This window comes from Cinclus cinclus, chromosome 2 (genome assembly GCF_963662255.1).
Source record: "Cinclus cinclus chromosome 2, bCinCin1.1, whole genome shotgun sequence".
NCBI classification, from domain to species: Eukaryota; Metazoa; Chordata; class Aves; order Passeriformes; family Cinclidae; genus Cinclus; species Cinclus cinclus.
Window position 1 is genome coordinate 112,965,949 of NC_085047.1, and position 25,141 is coordinate 112,991,089.

The 25,141-nt window shown below is 45.3% G+C and overlaps 1 protein-coding gene across 1 annotated transcript in view; it reads right to left on the reverse strand.

Annotated features, from left to right (window-relative positions):
* Nucleotides 1-1,781: 1,781 nt before the first annotated feature.
* Nucleotides 1,782-25,141, reverse strand: part of PDE9A (phosphodiesterase 9A) — a 48,228-nt gene continuing 24,868 nt past the window's right edge. The window contains exons 7-18 of the mRNA XM_062515205.1: nt 21,528-21,612; nt 17,373-17,454; nt 15,120-15,194; nt 11,835-11,921; nt 8,772-8,876; nt 7,607-7,689; nt 6,621-6,777; nt 5,397-5,510; nt 4,587-4,691; nt 3,729-3,857; nt 3,440-3,535; nt 1,782-1,832 (exon numbers count right to left, since the gene is read on the reverse strand). Coding sequence (XP_062371189.1) covers nt 1,782-1,832; nt 3,440-3,535; nt 3,729-3,857; nt 4,587-4,691; nt 5,397-5,510; nt 6,621-6,777; nt 7,607-7,689; nt 8,772-8,876; nt 11,835-11,921; nt 15,120-15,194; nt 17,373-17,454; nt 21,528-21,612 — 1,169 coding nt within the window. The remainder of the gene's footprint in view (nt 1,833-3,439; nt 3,536-3,728; nt 3,858-4,586; nt 4,692-5,396; nt 5,511-6,620; nt 6,778-7,606; nt 7,690-8,771; nt 8,877-11,834; nt 11,922-15,119; nt 15,195-17,372; nt 17,455-21,527; nt 21,613-25,141) is intronic.

Here is a 25,141-nt window from a genome sequence, read left to right on the forward strand (position 1 = left end):
ACCACAAACAAAAAGCTGTTTAAAGGAGGAGGCACCAGCAGACAGAACTAGCTGAAAGTCCCTCCTGGCTCTCTAGAAACTACCAGGTAGGAACAGAATAGAGGGATGGAAGCTTTGAGGTAATTTGGATCTCCCTGAGAGATTGGAGAAAAACTCAAATAACACAATTCGTGCTAATGAAAGAGACCAAACACAGGAAATGGCACTGGGGGAGAAACAAGAGTTAAACCCAGGATTAATGTGCAGAACCAACAGGAGAATGAAGTTGAATTTCCAGAGCAGAAGGCAGGATTTGCTGTTAGGGTTGGTGCTAGAGATGCCAGAGAGGCTGAGCTGCCTGAAGTGCTTCTTGGGCCATGGGGGAAAAGGTTGGCCCCCTCCTGCTCATCTCTCTGACAAACCAGCTCTGGGCTTTGCAGGGCTGGGGAGCCAAGGGGAACCTGAGCAATGTCCATGCATGGGAATCCTGGTCCCAGCAGGTCCCCCCTCCCATGACAGGGAGAACCTTTCCCAGCTGGGAGAAACCAGGTGAGCAGCGTGGCTGTGGCTTGGTTCTCATGGGGGATTTATTCCAATCTTCCCTTTGGTGAGGTGGTGCACAGGAATCAATCCCAGCTGTTCACACAGCTGCAACACCTGGGCACAGCTTGGCTCCCAACCATCACAAAACCATCAATGGAATTGAACTGAGCTCTTCATGATGTACCACAGGAATAATTCTAAGGCTTCTCTTCCAAGGAAAATCATCCCTCCCCTCTCCTGTACAGCCCTTCCTTTGTATTCATTATGGGAGCATTGGTCTTTAGGAGCAAGGACAGTCCTCATGTGAACACATACACAGAATGAAACAGTAACACCCATTTCTGTAGAAGAATATATTATTTAGCTGATCGGTTTAAAAGTAAAAAAAAAAAAAAAATCTGTACATCTTTGAAGGTGCCTCTTGTTGGGCTTTTTTTGGCCATCAACAAGGATAAAAATGTGTTTGCACCATAGTTTTTCCAGCTCTGTGCTCCCTTCTTTGCTCGTGCTGAAGGATCCCACGGTGTCCAGCTGTACCAGGCCACAAAGTGACCCTGGCAAACCCACTAAGGTTTCTTCTGATTTCTTCTAGTGTAGGAAAAAAAAAAGAAAAGAAAAGAAAATTGCATCCACTATGCTGGGCTTCTGAATGTACTGTGAACACTATAAAATTCAGAGAATAATGAGGAGAAATGTGTCATTAGGGCCTACCAGGCAAACAAAAATGTATGCCAAGGACCCTTGTCAGTGTATAAGCATCTGGTGAGCTATGCTGTAATTAGCATACTGATGTACATATATAGGGAATATCTTGACTAAAGCAACTCCTGGTGCCAGTGGATCATTTCCCAGAAAAGGCTCCTTGGCTGAACTCTGATTTGTCTCTACAGAATGCAGTCACCAAAAAGGCAGATCTGCTGCAGCCTGTGCAGTGTCCGCAGGGAGAATCCTGCTGGGAGGCTCTTGTGGGAATGCTGGAGCCTGGGGAGTCCTGCCAGGAGGCTGTGGTGAGAATTCAGGAGCCTGGGGAGTCCTGCCAGGAGGCTGTGAAGGGGATGCCAGAGTCTGGGGAGCCCGTGGTGTCCGACACAGCTCCTCTGTGAGGAGGCTGCAGGCTGTGGATCCATCCCTGCCACCTCTCCTTGTATGGTCCCACTTGGATTTTGAAGTAGCCACCACCTCTGCTTGGCAAATGTAGCATTTCTCAAACCAGAGTAGCCTCAAGGCTCGTGTTTTTTTTGTTCAAAGGCTGTTTCATCTCACTTTTCGGTACTGCTGGACGTCAAACCTTCACTTTTCTGTTTCTGCAGCTGGAAAGAAAGGAAAAGCAGGATTAATCCCCCCTGACTCACACTCACAGTGCTGCTTTCCAGGGCTGCTGTGAGTCCCACGCTCAGCTCTCCACAAGGCATGTGCAACATTTCCTGGGAAATAATAGGCAGCAGCTTGGAATATCACAGGCATTGTTTCATCCAAACAGCTCTGGATGAATGTTCTGGGCACACAGACTTCAGTCTTTCTCATCAGCTATTGTACTAGGCTTTCAGATTATTAATTAAGTCCTCTTGCTTCAGGATATTTCTGAATTCAAGCAGCTCCTATTTTTTAAGACCTCTTGTGCCAATACACTGTAATTAAAGCTCCATCAGTTTGTATAAAAATGCTGTTTTGACAGCTTTTGTAAACCAGAAGTAAAATCCAAGCTCAACTTGAAAGATGAATAAGACTCAGAAAGTCTGGCAGTCCTATTTTAGTTCTTTTGCCCTTGTTTGAGAAATGCTCCTGTCTAAATGGAAAAATGGCTGAAAGACTTTGTTCTCCTTTAAAATTTAGTGCCCTCAGAGCCTGTGCAATTTGATCAACAAGCCTCAGTACTTGAGCTGCTGAGGGGCTTTTCCTCCAAAGCACTTGGGAGGAGGTGGGAGCTATGGCAAAGCTCCTGTTCCACTCACGGATGATCAAGTGAAGGAACCTTCATTACCCACTCATCAAACAGTATCAGCACAACTGCTGCTCCAGGGCACTTCCCAACTTATTTTAATGATGGAGTGACTGAGAATAGCCTGCCGACGTGATGAATTTTTTCATGTCAGAAAAGTCCCTACTCTGTGATGCCATTTGGGCAGGTTTTGTCACGGATCTTGGCAGGGAGAAGAGGCACTGGAAGAGGTGTGCAAGCAAGGACTGCAGGGCCATTGTCACAGGATGCAAGGAGCTGGACCAGCACTCTGACTGCTGCCCTAGGTACTGGTCTCTGCCCTGCCAGGCTCCTGAGGCAATGCAGACATGCTGAGAGACAGCAAATGCAGTTACCCGGAATTCCCACCTCCCCTGAGCCTTACAAAATGAGAGGTGCTCTGTACAAAAAAAGTCCCCAATGGGCAATAAAAGGGCTTCACTGGTTGTGTTTAATCCTCCTGGGTGCTTTGCATGAGAGAGTGATTCCTCATAAAATGCTAAGCACATCCTTGATGACACACACGTGACTGGAAGTTGTTTCCCAGAAAATAAACTCATGCACTGGTGCTGCAGAGCCTGGAACTGCCCAACCAACCCCAGAACATTTTGCTGCAGTGTAACCCAGGCAAACTCCTTCCCAAGGGAGGGCAGATCCCTCCAGGGAGAGTTGTTTGCTACTGTGCTCCCTTCAGGGGGTTATCCCTGGGGTCTGCGCCTTGCAAGCAGCTCCATTCCTGTCTCCATGCTTATGTGATTCCTGGTGGATTCTGCAAGGACATGTTTTTACTGCTTGTGGCACACAGCCTCTCTCCAGCCAGGTGTAATGAATGTGTTTCTCAGGATAAAGGATTATTCCAAAAGCATTCCCACTGTTTCAGAATTAAGCTGATGCTTTATTATAATGTTTGGCTTATTCATTTATAATGTTTGCTGTATCAAGGAGATAATTGGCATTTACCTCTTTCATAGCATCATCTATCTGTTTTAACCCCTCGTAGTGGTCCCTGGATTCCCACAGAGGCTGGAGCATCACCTCCTCCACTTCTGGGAATAGCTAGGTGGAAACAAAATAAAGTAATATCATCATTTCCCTTTGCATTCCTTAACTTGCTGCATTATTTAACTGTACATGCTGAAAACAGGGTGGCAGGCGGGGTGTGGGAGGGCCACCCCCATTTCCCTGGATAACTGAACACCTGGTGGGGCAAACACTGCAGCTCTGCTCTCCCCCTCTTTGGTGACTTTACCTTTGTCACTGTTTCAAACATGGGGATGAGGACAAACTTGAGGAACCCAATCTGTGCCGTGGGCTTGGTCACTTTGTCGCGGTCCATGAACGGCGCCACCGGGAGCCCCTCGGATTTTTCTCTGTCACTCTGGAACAAACCCAGAGATAACAAATATTAATCCTGTCTAGGAGGCTTCGAGGAGAGTGATGCACCCAGCAGATCAGTAGCCCTCAGATACAGATCACAGAGGAGTTTGAAGATAGCACAGAATAGCGATGTGCTTCCCTCAGGCTAATGTCTCTGCTTTGTGGAGAGCAACATCTGAATAAAGAGAATTCTGTTCAGTTATTTCTGCTCAGCAACAGCATCAAAGTGTTCATCTCCAGGCTTACAGGGTGGCTGACTCCCTTTGCAAACCCACTGGACTTGTGAGGTAAAATATTTCAGACCATTCTGAAAGTTGGTGATAACTCCTACTGCTCTCAAAGAGGAGGAATATTTCTGTGATTTCTCAGTTGTTCTACAGGGAGTTATTATTTTCAGGTATTCAATGAGAAATTATATCTCCTTCTTTACTAATGATTAAAATAAAAAAGTCAGTTGCATCCACTTACTTACTGAGCAGGTTCTTTTGCTGGCATCCTTCTCTGCCTTTCTGTAATAGAAGCTTTCCATGGAATCACAGAATGGTTTGGGTTGGAAAGGACCTTAAAGATCACCCAGTTCCAACCCGCTGCCATGGGCAGGAAACTTTCACTAAACCAGGTAGCTCAGAGCTAGAACCTGTCTGGGCTGTCAGACGGTGAAGCACGAGTGTGATTTGGAAATGGCAGGAAATTGTGAAATTGTGCAATTGCATCTCTCCCTCACTCTTACCTGCATAAAATACTCCTCCAGTAAGCAATCTACCCAGGGCTCTGCTACTTCCATAGGGCGGACTTCGTTGGAGATGTCACAGCATTTTATCAGTACCATCTTCAGCTGAAAGAGGAAAACACTTTAATGCTGCAGTCCTAAAGCCAGCCCTTTCCCCTCCATCCACAGCCTTACAAGGCAGTGGGAGGCAATGCTTTCAACCAGAAAGGACAATTTCAGGATTAAACCAGAGGTCTTAAATGATCTGGATCCTTTTTCCCTCTCTCAGTTGCCCTTCATCCCCTCTGTGCCTTGGTTTCCCCCTCTGCAGCACTGGGATGTGTCACAGTGGGATGTGCACTTCTCTGCTGCATGAAGAGATTCAATCACAAGTGACCACTGAGTTTTTTGTGGACCACTCAGAGGCAGCAAAATTCTTCCCTGGAAATCAAAGACAACTGCTCTGGGAAATAGAGGAGACTAGAGGTTTTACTCTTACAGATGTTTAGATGTTTTTTTTTGTTTGTTTGTTTGTTTGTTTTTTTGTTTTTTTTTTTTGCTTACAGTAAAGACAATAAGAATTTGTGGCCTAATAGAGCAATTTTTTTTTTTTTAATTTTCCTGATGGGACTTCAGAATTTCTGAAGCTGGAATAATCTATTTAATATAGAGCCCTTCCAAACTCTACTTATTTTTTTGGTGGGGCAGTGAATATAGGAAGGATTCTTTTTTTGATAGTATTTATTAAATCTTGCTTTTTAGACAAACAAATGTCAATCTACAAGCTTTCACTCCATGCACAGAAAAAAAAAATCCATAAAACCTCCTTACACAGGTCATGTGTTCTTCATTTGTGTAATCAAAGTTTTCCATTTTTTCCTTGAAAGAGTCCAGTATTTCTGCATGTCTCGCCATGTCTGTAGCCAGGATTAACGTAATTATCCCCTAGCAAATAAAACATGTTCAGGTATTAACTTGACATTCTTTACAAAGTCTGCTATTGCAAAGCCAAGTAGGGTCTGTCTTGCACACAAAATGCCTGAGATGCACTGAATTGCTTGTGCTGGAAGGGGAAGTTTCTGACTTGGGACTGCCAAGGAAACTGGAAGATGGATATAAAGAGTTCATGGTACATGAGGATCATGGTTTTATGTGATATTCCAGAGACACTGAGGTTTTTCCTTTCTGATTGACTAATTGTAGAAAAGCAAACTGTACAACAGGATGTTAAAAGCCACACTCTGGCTGCCAAGATCCACTTTCATCTCCTTGGAAGGCACTGTGGGTTTTGCTGCTGACTCAGTGGCCTTGAAACAAAAATCCTGATGTGGGTGCCAGCTGTGCCCATCCTCTTTGGATTAAGGGCTTTGAAACACTCGGACATGGACAAGGAGCTCTGTATCCTCCCTCTGTGCAGAGTTTATGATGGGAAAATGTGGTAATTTTAAAGTTTTCATACAGAACAGTCCATTCTGGGCTCATACCAGTTTCCCACACACTGGCAGAATCAGGAGCTCCAACCAGTCCTTATACTGCTTCTCTCAGTGTGTAAGGAAGATGTAATGGGGAAATTAAGACTGAATGTTGGCCCTTAGAGCCCTAATGGGAATTGTAACATTGTTCAGTGCCTCAGAGATTACTGTGAGGACTCCCAGGACACCAGGGCCTCTTCCAACACTACAAGTGCTCTGCAGTTGCAAATCTTTTCCCCTTTTGAAGCCCCTCTTAAAATTAATAGTGTTCCCTTAAAGCATAAACTTCTGCTGTGGGAGCTTAATCCTTCCCCAGTCAGAGGTAATTGGCTCCTCCAGCAATATAAATATCTACCCCCAAAATGTCATAGGCTTTAATAGTCAGGATGCACTCATTATTCCTCAGCAACACATTCCAGAGAGTGCTGATGTGGAAATTTTCCAAGAATCCCCCCTCAGATCCCAGAGAGGGGCATTTCCAGCCCTGCCCTCCAGGCAGAACAAACCCCTCTGAGCACGGATCAGGGAAATCCGTGCGCGTTTATAACCTCAGGGACGGCGTGAGCGGGAGCAGCATTCCCACCTGTCTTATCTGCTTGAACTGCTCCTGGTCCACGTTGGAGAAGATGTTGAACTCTGGCTGGGAGATGATCTGGAAGGCCACGGCGCAGTGGTGGTTCTCCAGCGGGGAGATGTCGTTGTAGCGCACGGCCAGCTCCGTCCGCGCGTTGATCTGGTAGCTGAGGGCAGGGAAAGCCGTGACTAAAAAACTGCCAGCTGCTCCAAACCACGCTGCTTCCTCTCGGTTATGTTCTTTTCAACGCTTTTTCAATTAGCTGCAGCTTTGGGGTTTGTTTGGTTGTTGGTATTAAATCAGATTTTCAGAGAAAATAGATATTGCTTTAATATCATCTCAGGTGCTCGTTCCCCTCAGTGGATGGACATTCACCCAAAAAGGTTTTTTCCCTTCTTTAAATTTTACCATGTCTCTAGTTTAAGATGGTGTAGAGCAAAACCAGAAGAAATTGTTTGGGTTTAACTCAACCCTCACTAATGGCAAATGCAGGGATTCTCACTGATCCCAGTCAGAACTGCCTCATTTTAATGAATGGTTACAAATAAATCAGACACTCTCTCTTTCACACAAAAAGTGTCTGTGGGTCAATGGCAATAATTTCCATACAGAGTAAAGTACTCTTCATGATTTATAATTATGAAATAAAGTGTAAACTAAATTCCCCTTTGCATTTTGGTGTAATTATTCCATTACAATAATTTATAGCACTGTTACCAGCTGTAAAGTATTTCACCTTGTTTTCTCAGGTGTTTGGGGGGGAAAGTGTTTGAATAGAAATCTGAAAATAAAACCCATTTTCCTTGCAGAACCAAGGACAGCTGGTAAACCCCAACCCAGACCTGAGCTCTGCTTTGGCCCACGTGTGAGTGACCAACAGGACCTTGGGAAAAGGTCAGGCTGTGAGAAAGAAAACCTTATCCATCAAAAAATGCCAACCAGTGTAACCTTCCCGATAAATTTTAAGGGAAGAGAAAGCAAGAGAACAGACTCACGTATTGTTATAGCCTGGATGGTCCAAGTCGTGACACACTGCTGCCGTCATGAGAATTAAAATGTCAATTTGGGAAAATTTCTCCTGTAAAATACAAAACATGAACGTAGTATTATGATTTCTACTTCCCCTATCCCTGTAAATTAAAATAAATAAAGAAACCAGACATATTTACTTTTTTAGAGAAATGCAAATCTGAGCAAAGTGAAGCAATTTTCTTTAGATGAATTTACTTCAGTCAAGAAAGAGAAATCTGCCTTCCCTTCCAGTAAAAATGACTCAGATTTGCCTTTGTTGCATTAAATAACAGCAGCTCAGAGGAGGCAATTTCCTTGAAAGTTGCTATTACTGCAGAGATCATATAAAAGCACTGAGACATTAGTACAGTCTCCTACAAGTCATTTGAGCACCCTGATTAGTTAAAGGGAGGTCTGCAAGATGGCTCTGTTGCCATTGCATTCTGCATTAACTAAAGTTAGGAAAAGAGCAAGAAAAATTAAATCTTGTGTTCACACAGCTTTTGAATAGCATGGACTTACATTAAAGCATATTTTTCTTCATACTGCTACTGGCAAGAAAACAGACTTAGGCCAGTAACTGATATGTGCAACTATGGAGAAAAAATGGGGTTTTAAAAGTGAAAATAGCAGTTTTGCAAAGAAATTAAAAGAATATACGAGTGCAGGTTATCCAGACAGTGAAATTAATTGATGCCTATAGTTTTGAACAAAATAAAGGTCAAACATGTGTCCTACATACAATACATGCCTGGACAAGCACAAGTAAAAGCACACATTTGGAGAAAGCCTCTCGTGGGAACATTTTGTGCCCCAGACAAAGAACATACCCACAGACCATAATTCAGTAGGGCTTAGGCTGTCATTCCTAAATGCTTCACTCCATCAGAGCATGAACTGTGGACATCCAGGAGGTGCAGTTACCTTCCCAGCAGCCTCAGAAAGCTGTGCAGGAGTTTGGGGTCAGGAATGGGATGGCTGAGTGGGCAGCCAGGGGTAGAAAAGCAACACCTCTCCTCCTGTGCCTGGGGACTGAGCAAGTGCAGCCTCCTCAAAGGCCACCGCTTGCCAGCTGGCTGGTGGCCCATTTTGCAGAAGTGGCTCAGGTTTGAGGATGGAAATGGAGTGGTGGCACAGAGGGGGTGGTACCTGGAGGCTGCAGAGCGAGATCATGCTGTACATCATCTGGGTCACGCAGAAACAGTGCCGGAAATTGTGGAAGGGGTTGTTTCTGTAATTGTCGTGAATACACAGCTGCAGAGAGAGGGAATGAAGCTGTCAGAGGTGGCAGAGCTGTTTACCAAGCACTGTATATCCTTCAAAGGAGTCCTATGGGGCCCAGCATTATTCTCTGCTAGGACAGTGACAGCATAGGGCTTCTGACACTTTCTGCCTTCCTGGGTGAGATTTGTGTGCTCCAAGAGCTCACCAGCAGGTAAAGCTCACAGAAAATCTCCTCTCATACCAGCCAGCAATGGGCAAACATCCCAGCACAGCTGCATCTCTGTCCTTAAGAGAGGACTCTCTGCTTTCATCCTGAATTTGTATTTCAGACCTTGCAGTGGCTAAATGGGGGACTGCAAAGACCCCTGCTCCCCTCTCCTGCTGAATACAAACTGCATCTCTGATACCTTGAGGGCTGAAATGTGGCTGTCATTTCATTTGCCAGTGCTCAGAGGTGGCATTTTGGGATGTGTTGCTTGGCAAAGGGAAGATGTGAATGCACACCAGGCTGGAGCACACCTGGGTGGGTTTTCTACACCAATCACCCTGGGAGAGATGGAGCTGTTAAGGGTTCCCAGGACCCGTTGTTGACAGATCCCGGCTTGGATGCCCTTGGATGTTCCACAGGCAGGATAAAGCCTGCTTGTCCCTGTGTCCTGGCTAGTGCCAGCCAGGCTGGCTGAGGGAGGCTGGCACAGCTGGGCTGACACATGCCACAGTCATTATTCCAGTGCTCCTCTGGTTTCCTGTCCCTCACAAAGCAGCCAAGAGTCAGCAGCACTGGAGCCCTCTGCTGAATCCTCCTCCAGAGCCTGGACCCCAGAGAGCCCTCATGCAAATGCTTCAGTTACTGAGCCTGAATTAATGACATGGACAGAATTCCTGTCCACTTCCCCAGATAAATCAGGAATTTACTTCAAGAGTCCTCACACCCCATCAAACACTTTAAGCCATCACCTGACTTCTAGGAAACCAAAAAGCTCCAGATGAGGTCAAGAGAAGTGTGGCATTTCAATACTTATTCAACATTTGAGGGTTTCATTGCAAAAGCTGCACAGATTATTCTGCAGCAAGGATTTCAGAAACACATTTCATTATTTTAAAATGACTTAGGAATGTCATGATATGGTTGTCAGCCAGGCTCACAGGTGGTGAGTATCTCACAGCCTACACATGGACACCCATGGCACTGCACAAAACTGGATGGATGTAATGTATACAACCAGCACTGGAGCCCAGAGCATCCCAGGGGACTCCTGACTCAGAGCACTGAAGGGATGGAGTCACTGGGTTGCATTAATCACTCTTCCCTCCTCTTTATGGAAGACTTTTGTAGCCAGTGGATGTTGGAGCAAGAAAGCCAGGATAAGCACAGGGTGATTTTTTCTCTCCTGCTTGAGTTCAAAGTGATGCCCACACAGTGCCTGGGGAAGTATCCCACTTTGGAGCAGAGCCTTTGAGGCTTTTAAAAATCATCTTTCTTTCTGCAAGAAGATAGGAGACCTCACCCTGTCTTACCTTCGTAGAAAATACACAACAAACTCCCCTTTTGTTGCTCAGAGTAAGGCTGTCTCAAATGTTAGTGGTGACAAACTGCTTGGAGACACAAGCTAGGGGAAGCTGCCTGCAGCAGTGTGTGTGGGTGGGCTGTTGGTGTGTGTTGACATATCACCTTGCTTCCCATGTTTTTGGGCTGTGAAACAGGAGGAGGGGATCTTCTGGTTTATCTACTCTGTGTTACCCTTGTTTGTGTTGGGTTTCATCCCACCCCTTGTCCAAGGTCAACATCACCCAGCTTTTCATTTGTCTTCTTCAGAGAGAGAGAGATTTATCAACTTTTGATCATTTTTGGTGTCTCCTTTGATGCAGTCATATTATTTTTCCAGAAAGGGGCTTCACCAGCACTGGGAATAAATTTCAGGTGAGCCTCCTGCCTCCTGTGGTGACATTTTATCCCTCATTCCAGGCTCTGCTCAGCCCTGTGCCTTGTTGTCTCCCTCCTACAGCAGGACACCAAGCAGTGACAGCCCCTTGTGCCTCCTGCCATTGCTGTACTGCAACATGTGATGGACCCAGTCTTTTTTTCGTCTTTTCCAGCTACCTCCTGACTTTGTGAAATTTTTTAGGAGTCTACACCCATCTAAACCAGAGCCCTCTACTCTCACAAGCTCCTCAGGGAATTAGAAGAGTTTTATGAGATGTAAGTCATTAGTACAGGAATCCTATGAAACATCTGTATGATGAATTCACACCATGATGTTTTTAATTATTGTCTCTATCAGTTTGTGAGACACAGAGGTAAGTTTTTTCCAGTTGTAATTCCTCAGGCTATGCCTGGATGCCTTTTAAACAATGGTTAAAATATTTACTGTTCTACAGTTCTCTAGGAACATGACTTTTTTTTTTTCCCAATATATACTTCAGCTTTTTAGCACACACTTTCTTATGGTCTCCCTTGGACCTGAAAACTCATTGCTTTTTAAATATTCCAGTGTTTCTTCCTTAGACATCTCACTTTTGCTATGATCTCATCTTTCTCACATTTTGCATCTCTGCAACATTCTCACATCAAAGACTGAAGCAAAGAAAGTTACCTTCTCAGCAATTCCTTTTCCTTACTGACTTGCTATTTTCTCTGCTCCCTGTGATTTAGTACACTGAATGATTATTGCACATATTGGCACTTTTTAGCTATATCTGAAGGCACTTGTCTTGCCTCCATTTACAGTAGGTATCGAGAGCACTCAGCAGAAATGAACTGCTTTCAGTAATAGAAACCTCAGCAAATGAATGCAAAACAGTTAAAAAAGAGTCACTTGTGACCACAAGAATGCAAACATTTTCTGAAATGTTCTTTAAGAATTTGTATAGACTGACAGCTTTCATTGGGATTACTCATGTGAGTCATGTTAATTCCATGGCTAAATGCCTTGTTTATTGATGTTTGAATGAGAAAAATTGCAAACACCAGTAACTTGAAATACTCACCAACCACCTCTTCAACGTGATAGGATTGATGTTGAAGTCTTTTACCAGCCCAAGGTCGTGGTACATGTGCTCCAAACAGCTCAGCATCTGCAGCCAGGAACAGGCAGGTTATTGTTGGCTGTGTAAATATCCCTTGAGGACACCCTGTGAAGTGAATTTCCCCCTTGCAAGCATCAAATCATTGCAGAGCCCTCTTTAGATGAAAGAAATATCTTCAAAGATTGCATGATTAAAGGCAGTGCAAGGGGGGAGACAGAGAAGGTTTTTCTGAAAGGTTTTCTGAGAGGTTTCCTGAAGCAGACACGCTGCTGTTGACTTCACAGGTCTTGTGCAGGGCTTTGAATATCACCAGCACTCTTCAGTAATTGTGATTTGTGTACATCACAGCAATTCATGCTCATAAATAAAGTATTGCCATTTTTCTAGTTCAGCTGAGATGTGTCTTGTCACTCAGTGAAACTAGTGAGAGCTTTTCCCTGGCTGTACAGGAATGGATCAGGCTCTAGCTGAATAGAAAATGACAGCAGAAAATAAGATATCCCTAAACAAACATTTATTTCAGGCATTTGTCAATACCTTCTTTCTTTATGACTTCTTGTGAGCTCCTAACTCGGCTACCTTAGCTCATATTTCTTATTTAAAGGATTTCCCATTATAACCCTATAAAATTCCAGCAGTTTTGTGATTATCTCCTCATGGAGACTGTAACTATGGATCCCAATAGCTGAAATGCAAGAACAGGCAGCTCTTTTGAGACAACACCTGCTCTGCAGTAGGAAGGGGGATGCAGGTAGTTTAGCACCCTCACATTTAATCATCTGGGCTTGAAAGAACTGAAAACAAAAGATACTGATAATCTCAGGTGTTCGGGTGCTTAACAGCTTTCACGAGTCAGAAATGAACAGGTTTCCTGGAGTTCAGGAGTTTATGTGCATATGCATTGCCATTTCTGAAGGGCAAATCTGCAGGGCATGGAATGTGGCCATTGTGTTAGAAAATGCAGTTCTTAAGACTCTAAAGAGATCCAGGGGTTTCAATGTGATGAGTACAATGTCACAAATACAGCCCTGGAGGCATTTCTAGTTAGTTTTCTATTATTTAGGCTCTTAGAAACTCACCAGTAAAAAATTATTTAATCTAATGAAATTTTATCCAGGGCATAAATCAAGTCATGGAATAAAAACAGGGCTGATTTTGAGTAATCCAAACAGAGAGAGACTTTCCTGCAAGACCTGAGGGACAAAGCCATGGGCTGAATTCTGCTCAGATCACACAGACAGCATTTTGCTAAAAATCCCCTTTTCCTGGTAGAATACATGTTTTGCAATCACACACAGAATAACTAGGCTGGAAGAGACCTCCAAGATATCAAGTCCAACCCCTGCCCTAACACCTCAACTAAACCATGGCACCGAGTGCCACATCCAGTCTTTTTTTAAACACATCCAGGGATGGTGACTCCACCACCTCCCCAGGCAAAGCATTCCAATACTTTATTATTCTTTCCATTAAAAACTTCTTCCTAATAGTTCCACAAAAGACTTTCCAAGACAATAAACTTTATCCAGAAGTGCTGAATTACCCTGAGAAATGCAGCTGTTGCCAAGGGAGCTTTCGGTGAGTGACGAGGCGACTCTCAGTCCCAAAACTCCTGCCCCTGAACACAGGATAATCTCAGTTTTCATGTTTAGCTTTCTTGGTCAGCAGCAAAAGCTTGAATATGGGACTCTTGTAAGGCTTGAAAAGTGAGAGGGCATTTGAGAAGGAGGAGCCGGGCTTGCTGCAAAGCTGTGTTTACTGAGATGCAGCAGAGCACATTATTCATTTGCTTACAGATGACCGAGGTTTATGACCTGCCTGTCCCACACTGAGCACGTGGGCAAACACTCAGTGCTAAACAAGCACTGAAAGAATTGAAATATTCTCTGTAAACATAAAGCAGAGCTAAGAGGGCGAGATAAACCCATATGGCGCTTGGCTCGCCACAGCTTGTGTGGAATCTCATTTCTGAGCAGACTCCTCCTTGCAGGGCAAGCTTAATCTCCACACCCTCCTGTTTACCTTGTTCATGCCACCATATAATGTTTCCTAGCCCTCTAAATGAGTTACTGTGCTAAAGTGCTGTCCCCCAGCCCACAGGAAACCGTGGAGGATGGATTTTGTCTCTCCTCATTCTTTCTTAATAGTCAGAACAAGAATAATCCAGCAGGGTTATGGTGCACCTGTCAGACTGTAATTCCCTCTTGCTGCAAAGACCTGACAGGCATTTATGGCCATGGAACAGAGAAAAGGGGCTGGAGAGGGAGCAGGGGCTGCAGAGCACCTCTGACCACACAAGGGAAGCTCTGCCAGCCTCAGTGAATGGGAGATGGACCTAAAGTCACCAGAGAGCCCCTCTTGCTCTTCCAGACATAGGAAATATCCTGAAGGGAATGTGCTGGTCCTGTGGATGTGGTATGGGCTAATTTTCCTTGTCATGCTGAGCCAGAAATACTCCGTGTGCACAGCCTCTGAGAGAGCAATTAGGGTGATTGCTGCTGGGGGTGCTGCCAGAGCTACCCAAGCCTTCCCCTGGGAAAAAAACAGCACTAAACCCCTGGTTTAGTCTTGTCCTTCATTATGTTTTTCTTAAGTGAGATTTGCTAGTATTTGCTAAATTTGGTTTTACATTATATTATAAACTGTCCACTCATAACATCGTTCTCCTTCACACTCCTACAGGTTTACACATAGACCTTCCAGAACCTTCTGCAGTACAAGTGATGAACCATAAATAACACTAATAGCAGTAAGAAAAAGAAGAAAATGAAGCAATAAGGAGATACCAATTGGCTGTGAATGCAGCCCTGCAACCTCTTCAGAACAAACTGCAGAAAAAACCCCTCAGCTGAAGGGGTGTGAATCAATGCCTGCACCTCTGCCCGCTGCTTTATTGATTTGAGTGGAGTTATTGATGATGTGCTTAAGCACACACTTCACTGGGGATTGATTTGTTCAGATAAAGTGGTATGAGAGAATTCATGTGGCAGTAATGACAGTGCACCAGTTGAGCGACATTACTAGGAAGAGATTAAAGAGCAAATAAAGAGGAGCCAGGATACGACAAGCAGTATAATCGACCTGGTATCTGCTAGGAAGAAGCACTGGGTTTATGGTGTGGTATGAAAGTCAAAAGAATAGAGTAAGGGGCAGAAAAGGGAGGAAACCCTGCAGACTGTCTCAAAGGGCTCCTCTGGCTTTATCTGCTCTCAGAAGGTGCCATCCCAGCTAACGTGGCATCCTCACCTCGTTGGGCTCCCACAGCCAGACGTCGAAGGTTGGTTTCCGCAGAGCCTCGATGGTCTCCTGGGACAGCATGTACTGCAGACAGAAAGGCAGCAGGTGTAAACAAGGGTGTCCCTGCCATGGGAATGCTATTGGCATGTCCTTGGGGCTCCCAGGCTTCCATTCACGAGGGGTTTAGCCACATTTCCCAAGGAGAGAGCAGATGATCTCTCCCTCTGGCCACCCAACCCTCCTCACCCTTTCTGCCAGCTGGCAGCTGTTCACTGGGGCAGATCCTTGTGGAGCAGAACTTGGGAGAAAAGGGACAGTGGAGGTGTTAAGGAGAGGGTCATGGCTAAATCCAGCACAGGGAATCAAAGGCACAGGGCATAGACCCATCCCTGGCTGCACTGGTTCTGCTGCCTGCAGAGCATCAAAGCTGCCAGTTAGGGAGGGGTGGTGTGAAGAGTCTCTGCTTACAGTGCTAAATTAGCTGGTGGGGATGATATGTTTATTTTCAGATGATTTATGCTCTCGTTTCAAGTGTTTTTTCAAGAGTGCCCACAGTTTCAAATTGGTTGTCAGCCTGCAAGATTCAAGTGATTTTTTATCATTACGCTCAGAAGCCTAAAACAAAATCAGGCTCATTCACCAGTTATGGTTGTATACAAAATGAAAAGGAATGTGCAGGGCTAGAAGACATGGGGGTATCAGGACTTTACAGATTCATCTTTTCAGGATCTTATTCATCAGTGGTTTTTGGGACTCAAAAACCTTGTGGCTTCAATTGGCCCAATTACTATGGCTGTCTCTAGTTCGGGTTTACTCTCCTGAGCAGGTGAATGACAATTTCTGAGCCATCAAATTGTTTGATACTTAATCCAAGGAGGAACAACACAAAAGATTAATTTTTCTTCTTCAGAAGGCAAGGAGTTTTGTATTTGCATACACAATGCAAATTTAGTGTGACTTTCTGCAAGAAAACTGTGAATTAACAGCACAGATTTGGTGTTGCAGTGACATCTTCCTTCAGCCTCACTGACATTGGACAAATACAACACCCGACAACTGATAAAAAATTTTGCAAATCTCTAAAACCCAAAACTCCCATGAGTTTTGATCTAGGAATAATGCAGAAATACAAGCTACCAGTTTACTCTGCAGTGGGTCAGCGCAACTCCTCAATTCAAAATCCTAATGCAGCACTCCATCAAAGTTTAATCTGACATGTATACTTATCTAGGGGAAAAAAAATGGCTTAGAACTGATGTGGTCTTTAAAATTGTGTGTTAGCGTCTGGAGCACAATCCTCCTGGGCAGAAATTAATTAAAAGAAGTCCCACGGTCTCTGCTTCAGTGGAGGTCGTTTTTGCCAGGGAGCGCAAAACAAAGAGCAGAATTTACTGCTCTGCTGGGCTCTGAAGACAAATGTGCACAGAGCCACAACCCTATCATGCACCTGCATCACACAGGAGTGTGAGGATTCAGGGTGGCTGAGCCAGCTTTGGTGCTCAGGAGATGCTCAGCTCAGGTTCAAGGAGATGCCCATGGTTAAACCATGATTTGCAGATGTGTGAGCTGGTGTTTTGTCAAGAGCTGGGCACTGGGCAGGCATAACCTGGCAGCTTTTAATAATTCTCATGGGCAAAGACTGCTGGTTCTGGGACCAAAGACCCCGTGTTCTTTATGGTTTCAGCCTCATTCATCACTGTGGATTTGTACTTGTATTTGCCCAGGAGACATTTTTCTTCCAGCATTACTGTTTTCTCTAGCAAATACACTAACTCATTTTCTCAGGGACAATGAATCATTTTGGAGAGAATCCAATGTTGCATTTTCTCTTTGTTTCCCTAGGTGAAGCATGACCATAAATTACATTTTAAATTAAAAAATAATCTATTAGGAGAAAACAGGCAGCAGCACTACTTTCAATCAGAACACAGCATTACAGGGTGTTTTTGATTGTTGCTATGAGCATGGAGAATAAACAAATATAACTAGACAAAAGAGTGTTAAATGTTGATGAATGCACAATGTTCATTAACATTTCAAACACTAATGAGCTTTCAAGTATTAAAGACTACTGAGAATTAAACTTTAAGTCACAGTGGGCAACTGATGGCCTTTTCCATTGGCTTGCAGGAGTTTTGGATCAGACCTTGGATTTAGAATAACTAGGAATTAATGGCCAAGGAGTCAGGCATTATAAAGCAGCACTCGTCAGGATGGCAGCCATGCAGTGGGAATGTGGGAAAAGCAAGGATTCTGTGGTACCTTGGGGTAGGATGGTACATCCCGCCGGGGAGCTGGCCTCTTGTTTTCATCCAAAAAGCTGTACTTGCAGGGACAGTTAGTCCTGAAATGAAATATTCATCTCTTAACATTGAGGGAACAGAAGCACAGTGCCTCAAAAAGTGCCAGAAGTGCTCTGGTCTCCCAGTAGCCACCCCTCAGAGAACCACCCCACTCCACAACCTCTCCCGTTCTAATGCAGTGCTGTTCAAATGCTTTGAAAATGTGATCCTCCTTAGGATTTTATCCCCTTGTGCAACACCCCTGTTGCCTTTTCTCGGTCTATTTGCATCCAGGAGAGAAGCATCTGAGTTCAGGCATGTATCCATGGATACCCAACCACTCCTCCTCAAATGAAGTAACTTCCAGTGAGCAGCTTGATGTCCATGGCATCCTTCTCCAGGGCCACCAGGGACCACGCTGGCCATGGGCATGGGCACACCCCTGCTGATTTACTGCTGAAGGCACCCACTGAGCCCTGCTGCAGCCCATAAGAACTTCCACTCAGATGGTCTGACCTCGTTGCCAGCTGCCCTTCAAATGAGACAACAGCAGACTTGGCAAAGCAAAGAGCTCTGCTTGGCTCCCTGATCCTGGAGAAAGGGTGCCACTGCCAGCAATTATAGGTAATTAACACTTGCTTGGTTATTAACACTGCCAGTTATCTACTCTTCTTTCCTCTGCAGACGAAAAAGCCAAGCTGATGTTTTTCCCATCTGAACAGAGGCCCAGGGAGAACTTTATCACTCTCTGCAATTCCCTGATGAGGGTACAGCCAGGCAACGGTCAGGTTCTTCTCCCAAATGACCTCAAACTGTGCCAGGGAGGGACAGGCTGGACATTAGGGAGAATTCCTTCACTGAAAGGATGATCAAGCACTGGAAGGGGCTGTTCAGGGAGGTTTGGAGTCCCCGTCCCTGGAGATGTCCAAAGAAGGTCTGGACGTGGCCCTCTGTCCTTGGGCTGGGTGACAAGGTGGATTTGATGTCCTTGCAGGTCTTTTCCCAGGTAGCTGTCCACGTGGACTTTATTAACTCTCATGTGACGCTGATCTTCTTACATTTTGCATTTATAGTCATGGAATGGTTTGGGTTGGAAGGGACCTTAAGAATCATCCATCTCCACTCAACCTGCCGTGGGCAGAGATGCTGCTCACTAGGTCAGGTTGCTCAGGGCCCCATCTAATTTGGCCTTGAGCACTTCCAGGGGTTTATCCCTGGAGTCCTAACATTTGGGTTATCCTCTCTCAGTTTTCAAGCCCCTGCCAAAGGAAGCAAAAAGAAACCTCCCAAAAGAAGCCAAGCAAAGCATTCCATTAACTCGGTTTGTGCATTTTTGATTATTGCACTTTGCATTGTATCTCTTTTGAGTGATTCTCTTCTCTGTTGGGAATTAGTCCAGGTCTCCGTTCTCCTGACACTGATGTTTGCTGTCATTTCTGGTGGCAGTCTTTGAATCCTGTGGAAGTTATGTCATTTTACAGCTCATGGTGGTTAGCTGACTTCAACCAGCTGCCTTTTCCTGCCCTGTTTAAGAAGATTCTCAGTTGATGAAAATCTGTCTTAATAATTTCTAAAGCTGTTTCCTCAGAACTCCACTGTGTGGGGTATTAGTAGGATAAAAATAGTGAGATTGGGGCATTCCTTGCCCTAATTGGAGCTGACTGCCAGGGTTAGCTGAGGGTCAACAAGCTATCTCTAATTCCCAGTTGTAGTAGGATATTGAAGCCTTCATCCCAGCACACTGGGGAACACACCAGAGCCAGGATGCATCAGACCTGCACAAATGTAAAACTGTATCTGCAAATGATCAAGATTTCAAATGACACCACAATGCTATTAACATCTGCCGGTAGTGAGTGCAAAAAGCAGACAAGGAAAAAAAAAAAAGCAGTTTGAGGAGGATGCAAAAGGAACTGCTTCACTCTTCTGAACAGAGAGATGCACAAATCACTGTGCTTTTGTAAACCTGGCTGCCCAGCCTTACTCTCTCATTTGGTAATGTAACAGCAAATATAAGAACAGATAAACATCCACAGCTGTGCACACTGTGATCTTATTGAAGGAATACAGGCACTCACACATATTTATGTACATTAATTAAATTTAGATGGGATCCCTAATTGCAACCACAACGCATTATCTAGCAAATGACACTGCACAAGGGATGACAGGTCTAAATGAGAGCAAATACATTTCCACTTCCCTGGGATGCCTCCGTTCCAGCACATATCCCATGCCAACAGGAGAGGCTTTGCTCAGCCACCCTGGAGTGAAGCATCCCTAAGCTGGAATCACCCCAGGCTGGTGACCTGGCTGCTGTGGGTGGCTTGGGAATAGGGAACCACAGCTCATTCCACAGCAGCTCCTGATGGGAGCCACCAAGGAGCATCCTCTCAGTCCCGTATCCACATCCAGCTGCTGCTTTGGGTCCCGAACCCAAAGGGTGAAGATAATCGTGGGCAGAATTCTGGGCAAGCAGGAGGAGTTTTTGAGCAGCTGGGAGGAGGGAGATGCAGCTCAAGGTAACCAAGAGGAGCTGTGACAGAGCCATATGGACACAGCACCGAAGTGATGCTGAGCAGAGCGGGTCCTGCTCCTGCTCCAGCGAGAGCAGCTGGGAGTGTGAGCTCAGAGCAAGCCAGGGTGGGTGTCTGTGCCCAGCTGACCCCACACCCATCTTCACTACAGCTTTCCAGCCTCACATCCTTGCTGGTCTCTGGCTTTTGGAGCCTGTCACATCTCAGCATGAGCCCTCGGTGAAGGTGACACCCCAGCTGGAGCCAGCTGCACTGAGCAGATTGAACACCCCCCATTCTGGCTTTTCTTGTTAACAGGTTGTTGTTTAGACCACAAAATATAGACTGGAAGGTGACAGGATCTGGGATGGGAATCAGTCATGGCAGCTGGGACAGTCTTGTACTTTCTGATGTGGTGAGGTGGCAACTGACAGAACACAAACTTGCCGTGATTTCTTTTTTTGGACCTAATTCCTTGTCCACCTGTGGATCAGTGTTCAGCTCTGCCAGTTCCCTACCACAGCTGAAGGAAAGACACATGGACACACACGTTTCTCACATCACACACAGCACAAATCAGCACACATGCTCTTGCATTTGCTGCCAGCCTGGGCTTGGATTTTTCTAATGAGATTTCTCCACATACCCCAGCAAGAATTGATACAAGTCACAGGGCAAACTGCATTCCATCCTGCTGGGATAAAACTGAGGCACACATCTGTGGTTAATAATGTTACTCTGCATTTATGCTAATATGACAGCTGAATTTGGCCTTGAACTTCATGGGAATGAATTATCATTGCGTCTCCTGACATATCTGGATGGCAACATTTATAAAATCGAGTGATTATAAAGCCTGAACCTTTTAGCACATCTTCCATTGCCCTCAGCAGTAAACAGCTTTGATTAAAGGTCATACAATTTGACCCCGAGACTGTCAAGACAACATTTTCTCAGAAAAATCCCCTTCACCCACATTTTGAGCAGCATGGTATATTCCTCTCCAGCAACCTTCCCAGAAGTATTCCCAGTCTCACAGTGATGATTTGTTTGTCCTCGTGGAGCACTTCAGTGACACAGGGGGCATTTTCCAGCTGAGACCACGCACCGTACGAAATGCAATTTTTTCTGCTGGTGTTTTAATTACAGCAAAACTGAGCTTCAACATCACAATGAGCCCTTGTATTAGAAAGTAAATTCCCAATTTCTCGCTGCATTTGAAACAGATGATTTATAATAGCATGAGATCATAATTAGAGGAGCTGCTACATATTTATTTGGTAATTCCCCAGAATATATTGGAGCTGATTCGAGTGCTAACTGGTTCCCAACCAAAGGCTACACTGTGCAGAAGTTCTTTTCCCATTCTCTCTCTCTCCCAGTAAATCAGGATGAAGGATTCCCATTCTGTATGGTGACAACTCCCTAGACCTTCTTCTCTATTCCCATGGACCAAACTAATTTAACTGGTGAATGGCTATAAATCTTCAAGTGGTAAATTAAAGCCACTGTCCTTGATGGTTTATTTTACTTCTAAGCCCAGGAGATAATTCTGTGGAAATGCTGAATTAGGGTTTGAAACCACTTACTCCTGTGGTTGGGTCCCAAGCAGAACTTACCTGCTGTTCCTTGCTGCCATTTCCTCCCTCATCTTTTTAATGTCGCGCTTGCATTTCTCAATCTCCACCACTTTCAGGCCTTCCACTGCCAACAGAGGGAAACAACAGGGGTGTTACCGTGGTGAAAAGTCGCAGGATCTCCTTTCACAATGGTGCAAAATTTCAGCGAGCTCTGCCAGCGGGGTTATCCAGGGAGGCAGCCAGATCTCACAGGTTGCCTCAGCTCTCCCACGTGCAGGTGCTGCCAAGGCGGGAGATCTTGGAAACCCACAGGAATTCCCTGCTGCCCATGCAGATAATAGAGCTTTAATTCACTGAATGGCTATAACATCTCAGCTTTTCCACAGCAGCAGGCTGGTGCCTTCACTTCTCGGCTGTAGAGCACGAAATCAGAGGAAATCCTGAGCAGAAAAAAACAAAAAACAAACCCACTCCCGTGATGGGATGATAAGCACGGCTATGCAAACATGTCCCGGTAGGATTAGAATTCCCATTAAGATAAAAGGTTTTAATTCGGAAGTTCGTGCAGAGCATTAAGGAGCTCTGAGAGGCATTGCTGGATACAGAAAAACCAAACCGAGAATGCAGGAGGGAGAGCGAAATGTTGAAAATTCGGCTCCAATGATAGATTTTTTTAAAAAAAAAAAAACTATTGAAATCCTGTCACTTCTTTTTGCCAATCAATCCTGTAATCAAAGGTTATTTCTACATGCAGCACAGAAAATCCTATATTTCCCTTCTGCGTGTAGTTGTGAGAGCCACGAGGCAAAAAGTTTGATTTGCCTTTTTATGTATCAGGGCACTTCATTCCCTGAGACTGAGAATAATTCTCCATTTTCTTTCCCCCTCGTTGAACTGTCAGCGTGATCAAGGACACGGAACCATTTATTAGGTCCATGTCATTCACATGCAATCACTTCACAGCTCATTTGTTTACTGAACTCGGTGTTTGCATGGATGAGCCGTGGCTGGGGAACTCAAGAGAACAGTGCAATCAGAAAATCAGTATTCAGCAACTTTCTTAGAAAATCACAGTCTGGATCACACTTATCTGGAGAGCAGCATGTAAGTGATAATACCCTGCCTTGAAGGGCACAGCTCTGGAGATAAGCAGAGATCTCAGGTTTGTTTTCCTTTGTGAGAGTAACAACAAAGATTGCAGCTGGAACTGGGAAAAGGGAAAGAAATGTGTATGAACCAAGGCCAGAATGCCATTTATTAGGAGAGGAAAGGGAAAGGGGGTTGGTTTATGTTTGCTTTCAGGGATGCCCTCCTCTTAAAAATCCCATTGAGACATTTATATTTTTTGTCAGTCATTGTTACAGGCAATTTCTTTGGGTGATCACAGTGTGGTGATGCAGGCAAGCTGCTGTCCTGTTTATTGGATATCTTCATTCTGGATACCTGCCTGCGCTTTTTTGGGGGCTTTGCTCAACAGCTGATGCTCAGTTGCAGGTGACCTGCAGGCCCTGTGCTGCTATGTACCACACTGGTGCATTCACATGAGAGAAATTCCTGGGTAGCCCATTTGCCAAGATGTTTAATTGGTGGCCAGTGCCTGTTTGGAGCAGTGGGAGCCAAACAGAGTTATCAGAGTGACAGGGAAGTGGGGCAGGCAACTGCAGGCAGGAGTTCTGTTGCAAACTGGAAGCCCTGTGCATTCTTTTTTTTTAGTGTTGTATCCCTTTGGTTTTCATCCCAAATCTCTCTGGAGGAGCAGAGAATTTACATAATTATTTTCTTAAGGTAGATGTGAAGCACTAAAAAATTGCAAAGGGTTTTTTTGCCAGCTTCCTTATTCTTGTGTGGGTTGCTGTGCAGAGTAAGTCAAGCCATGGGACAAAGCATTCCCAGTGCTTGCTCTGCATGGACTCATTTTCCAAGGGGAAGTGACAAGCTTTAGCTGGGATTTAAAAATCAGCTAAAAGACTTGGCTCCCTGAAAACACATCTCTGGTGGGGTCTCAAGGCAGGAATGGGAAGGAAGCTGACAACATTTCATGTGAGGTGCAGATGTAGTGCTGTCATGAGCATTTATCCCCACACACAATGTCCCCTCTGGGGAAGAAATCCTGGAGAGAACACGTGAAAGTGGTGGAAAAAGGATCTCTGAAGGAGGCAGGAGAAAAAGCAAAATAAAAGCACAATTCTTTCCACATTTGGCTTGCAAATGATAAATGGCCATGTCATGTGCACTGATTAAGGGGCCATTACATTATTCTGCAGCGAGAAATACCTTCTGAAAAGACCCTGTGCTGTCTGAAGAAATCCTTGGGCTGAATCCAGCAGTGAAACATGGCTCTTAGAGCAACCTCTGGGAGCCCAGCTCAAGCAGGGAGGTTGGATACTCCCTCTCTCCCATGGTTTTCCTTCTTAAACGTGACAGCCCAGGGAATTATTTCAGAATGCTGCAGACTGGGCTCTGTTGCAAACCCTGGAAATCCAATTTGGAGCAGATGGGTGCATTGCAGACAGGCAAACCCAGCGAGCTCCTGCCCACAGATTGCTCCATCAGCTGCTGGTTCCATCAGCAGTGGGACCCACGGAGGGAGAGATCCCTCCCTTGGGGAGCAGGGAATTCAGTCAATCTGCATGGCACAGCATCTCTGGGCAGGCTCCCTTCCCTAAACCACCAATAAAGTGCTGGAGTGGGCAGGTACTCATTTTTTTTCCTGCCAGGAATGGCATCAATGCCTTGGTTATCTCCCTCCTGTGCCGTGAGCTGCCAGTGTTGAGAGGCAGAGTGTGTGCCAGGGATCCCAGGGGTTCACCAGAGGCCAAAAGCTGCCCCTGGCTGGCTGGGAGAGCTGCTTGCTTGGGCTGCCAAGGGGATACAAAGACCCACAGCTTACCTCATTTGCTCTAATCCGTGGCATTTAGCCCTGAGGAGTGGAGCTGGTCAGAAGTTTCACTGAAAATGCAGAGTGACTGAGCTAATTTTTATTTTTCTTTTCTCCCCTTTTTTTTTTCTTTTGTTTTGGGGGGGGGGGGGGGGGGGGGGGTCAAAGAATAAACCAGCAGAGCCTTGGCAGAAGCAGCAGCCAAACAGACAGGGAGGAATCTGCAGGTTGCCCCCTTTGTGGACATCCCTCAGCACCAGGAGCCTGAGGCTGGGGTGGCCACAGGGAGAGGCTTCCCTGCAGCTGCTCTTCAAATAAGGACATTTCTTCCTCTCTGTGCTGACAAAGGGATCAGTCTCCCTGAGCAGCTGCAGGGTCAAGGTAGCTTCTGGTAAGGGGAAGTTATAGGAAAACAACTTCTTCCATAACCAGAATTTTTTTTTTTTTCCAGCCAGCCCTAGTGGGAAAATTCTCTCTGCAGCTATAGTGCTGGGAAAGGCTCTCCCTGCTCCTGACTTCAACTCCGAGCATCCTCAAGGATGTGTCCTTTGGAATCACAGCTGAATGGCAGCACCTCATTCACACCCCTTCCCTGCCCCTCTGGGACCTGTGTTCTGCATAATGCACTGAAACAACCCAGAAGCTGCACAAGGGGAAAAAAATGATCCCAAAAACAAGGAAAGGAGTTCATTGACCGGGTGAATTTAACCTGGCTGTTGCACTGTTACAAAATGGTCGTGTCACGGTGCAAGGATTGGAGTGGCAGCAGAAAGAG